Source organism: Apteryx rowi, unplaced genomic scaffold (genome assembly GCF_003343035.1).
Source record: "Apteryx rowi isolate R43461 unplaced genomic scaffold, aptRow1 scaffold_10, whole genome shotgun sequence".
NCBI lineage: Eukaryota > Metazoa > Chordata > Aves > Apterygiformes > Apterygidae > Apteryx > Apteryx rowi.
The window spans coordinates 502,608-505,971 of record NW_020447197.1 but is presented as its reverse complement, the minus strand read 5'-3'; the positions used below and the strand labels follow the sequence as shown (position 1 = coordinate 505,971).

Genomic DNA, 3,364 nt, shown 5'->3' with positions numbered 1-3,364 from the left:
GGGTAGAGACTTGTCCTCAGTGGAGGAGCCGCCGCGCGCTGATTGGCCGGGGCGAACACATTTATTCCCTGACAAGCCCCCATCACATGGATGGTTGTCTATTAACTTGTTCAAAAAAGTATCAGGAGTTGTCAAGGCAGAGAGAGAGAGTGTGTGTGTTTGCAAAAGGGGGTAAAGTAGTTTGCTGGCTCTTTAAGACTGAGGTGGAGAGAGAGAGAGAGAGAGAGCGAGAGAGAGAGCGAGGCAGCCAGAGAAAAGGGAAAAAGGAGGAAGAAGAAGTTTTTTAAAATCAAGGCTCCGGCAGTAATAATAGCAGTTATTAGCATTATTAATCCATCAGCGAAGAGGAAGATTCTGATCTTGATCCAAGTGTGGTTTTGGGGAGTCCCCCTCCCCCCTTTCCTACCCCTCCCTAGGAAAAAAAAAAAAAAGTCCGGCTTGGGACTTTGCTGCCGCTGCTCCTCGCTTCTCCGCTCAAGGCTGGTTCCAGGCAAAAGTAGTTTGAATGTACAACATGATGGAAACCGAGCTGAAACCTCCCGCCCCCCAGCAAACTTCGGGGGGAGGCACAGGCAACTCCAACTCGGCCGCCAACAACCAGAAGAACAGCCCGGACCGGGTCAAGCGGCCCATGAACGCGTTCATGGTGTGGTCCCGCGGGCAGCGGCGGAAAATGGCCCAGGAGAACCCGAAGATGCACAACTCCGAGATCAGCAAGCGGCTCGGGGCCGAGTGGAAACTTTTATCCGAGGCGGAAAAGAGACCCTTCATTGACGAAGCCAAGCGGCTCAGAGCTCTGCACATGAAGGAGCACCCGGATTATAAATACCGACCCCGGAGGAAAACCAAGACCCTCATGAAGAAGGATAAGTACACGTTGCCAGGGGGCTTACTGGCGCCGGGCACCAATACCATGACGACTGGGGTAGGGGTTGGGGCCACCTTGGGAGCTGGGGTGAACCAGCGGATGGACAGTTACGCGCACATGAACGGCTGGACCAACGGAGGCTATGGGATGATGCAAGAGCAGCTCGGCTACCCGCAGCACCCGGGCTTGAACGCGCACAACGCGGCGCAGATGCAGCCCATGCACCGCTACGACGTGAGCGCCCTGCAGTACAACTCCATGACCAGCTCGCAGACCTACATGAACGGCTCGCCCACCTACAGCATGTCCTACTCGCAGCAAGGCACCCCGGGCATGGCCCTGGGCTCCATGGGCTCGGTGGTCAAGACGGAATCCAGCTCCAGTCCCCCCGTAGTCACTTCCTCGTCTCATTCAAGGGCTCCTTGCCAAGCGGGGGACCTCCGGGACATGATCAGCATGTATCTACCAGGTGCTGAAGTACCAGAACCAGCTGCCCCAAGCAGACTTCATATGTCCCAACACTACCAGAGTGCACCTGTTCCTGGCACAGCCATTAATGGCACACTCCCTCTATCGCATATGTAAGACAAAGGGGCCGGGGGTGGGGGAAAGGAAAACTAAACAAAACAAACAAACAAAAAAACTTTTATTAGAAATTCTGGACTTTTTTTTTTTTGGACTATTTTTGTACAGAGAAAACTGGGGGCGGGGAGGGGGGGGGGAGAAATAAAACCGACGAGGAACTTGTATAGATCTTGGAGGGGAAGCAACTACACAAAACTTTTAAAAAGTTCTAGTGAAAACGGTAGGAACTTTGCAGAAAGTTTGCAAAAGTCTTTACCAATAATATTTAGAGCTAGACTCAAAGAGCGAAGAGGAAAATGTTTTAATATTTGCAGGCAACTTTTGTACAGTATTTATCAAAATAAACATGGCAATCAGAATGTCCATTGGTAATATAGAGAGGGAAGAAAACAAACTCGAGAATTTGCCAATTATTTTTTAAAAATAGAGTCTACTTGGAGCATTGTGACTTTGGCAGCTGAATTTATAGCAGCTGCAAGAGGAGAGGAAATTATTTTACAGCATTTGGACATTTAAATTGTTTTAGAAATTGTACAAAAGGCAAAAAGGTAGGACGAGTACTTGCGAACCATGGGCTTGGTTTGCTATAAAAGGGCAAACGTTTAGATTGTACTAAATTTTTTTTTTACTTCTTGTTAAAAAGCAAAAATTGCCATGCAGGTTCACACGCCGTTTGTTAATTTATAATAACTTTTTGTTTCCAGACTTCATCCTGTTCAGAGAAAAGAAAAAGAAAAAAAAAAAGGAAAAATACCAACCTGAAATTACTGTGTTTGAAATATTTTCTTATGGTTTGTAATATTTCTGTAAATTTATTGTGATGATATTTTAAGTTCTTTTTTTCTCATTTTCCGTAGTTGTATTTTAAAGATTCGGCTCTGTATTATTTGAAATCAGTCTGCCGACAGTCCATGTATATATTTGAACTAATACCATCCTTATAACAGGTACATATTCAAGTTAAGTTTTTACTCCATTATGCACAGTTTGAGATAAATAAATTTTTGACATATGGACACTGAAGTTACGCTTGAGTCTTGGATTTATTTTTTGTAATGCAAGATTTTTTTTTTTAATAATTCATACAGTAGAAGGTGGTATCATTGTGAGCAACTGAGTACTCTAAATAATACAGCAATATATATATATAGCACGTGCATATATTTTTATAGATATATTTAAGGTACAGTAGCTTTAAGTAGGTAACTAAAGGTGACTGCTTTGCGGGAACGGGAGTGTGGAGTAACCCGGTCTGTTCCAGATTCCCTTCCCCTTGGCGAGCAGGGCGCGGAGGGGCAGCAGGACGCTTTGGACTCGCCGTCGGGGACCACTTGTTGCCTCGGCGGGGCCGGGCCGGGCCGGGCCGGGCCGGGCCGGAGGGCTGCGCGGAGCCGCGGTGAGAGGGCCCAGGCGTCCCGGTTAGGCGTCTCGAGCCTGGGCAGCGCCTCGCTTTCCCCCCGCCCCGGGGCAGGCAGGAGGCCGCGGCCGGGCCGGGCCGGGCCGGTCGGTGGCAGCTCCCCCTTTGTTCGGGGCTCCCAAACTTTCCGCCGCCGCTTTGGGGCAGCGCAGGAGGAGGCGAGCGGCGAGGGCAGCGGGGGGCTCGGCCGGGCGGAGGTGAGCGACGGCCAAAAGCGAGCAAGCGAGCGAAACGAAATTAAAAAAAAAAAAGAAAGAAAAGGTCGAATGTCAGAGACTTTCACGCTTTATCACAGCTCTTTCTTGAATCCTATTTCTTGACTTGCCAGCGCGGTGTAGCCCCAATTCGGACAGTCTCTGCAGCCGGCCCAGGCCCAGAGAGAAGCGGCGGCGCCCGCCAAATAGAGGAGAGCTCCGCGGCCCGCTCAGGTAGAGTTTCACTTTGTACCCTCGTAACGGCAAGAGCCCGGGCGGAAGCTGCGCGCCGCTGCGCGG

General features: G+C 49.6%; 1 protein-coding gene across 1 annotated transcript; it reads left to right on the top strand.

Annotated features, from left to right (window-relative positions):
• Window positions 1-251: 251 nt before the first annotated feature.
• SOX2 (SRY-box 2) lies at window positions 252-1,579 on the top strand. Its single transcript, XM_026061863.1, has one exon. It carries the CDS (start codon window positions 506-508, stop codon window positions 1,451-1,453), a length of 948 nt encoding a protein of 315 aa, XP_025917648.1. The 5' UTR covers window positions 252-505; the 3' UTR covers window positions 1,454-1,579.
• The last annotated feature ends 1,785 nt before the right edge of the window (window positions 1,580-3,364 follow it).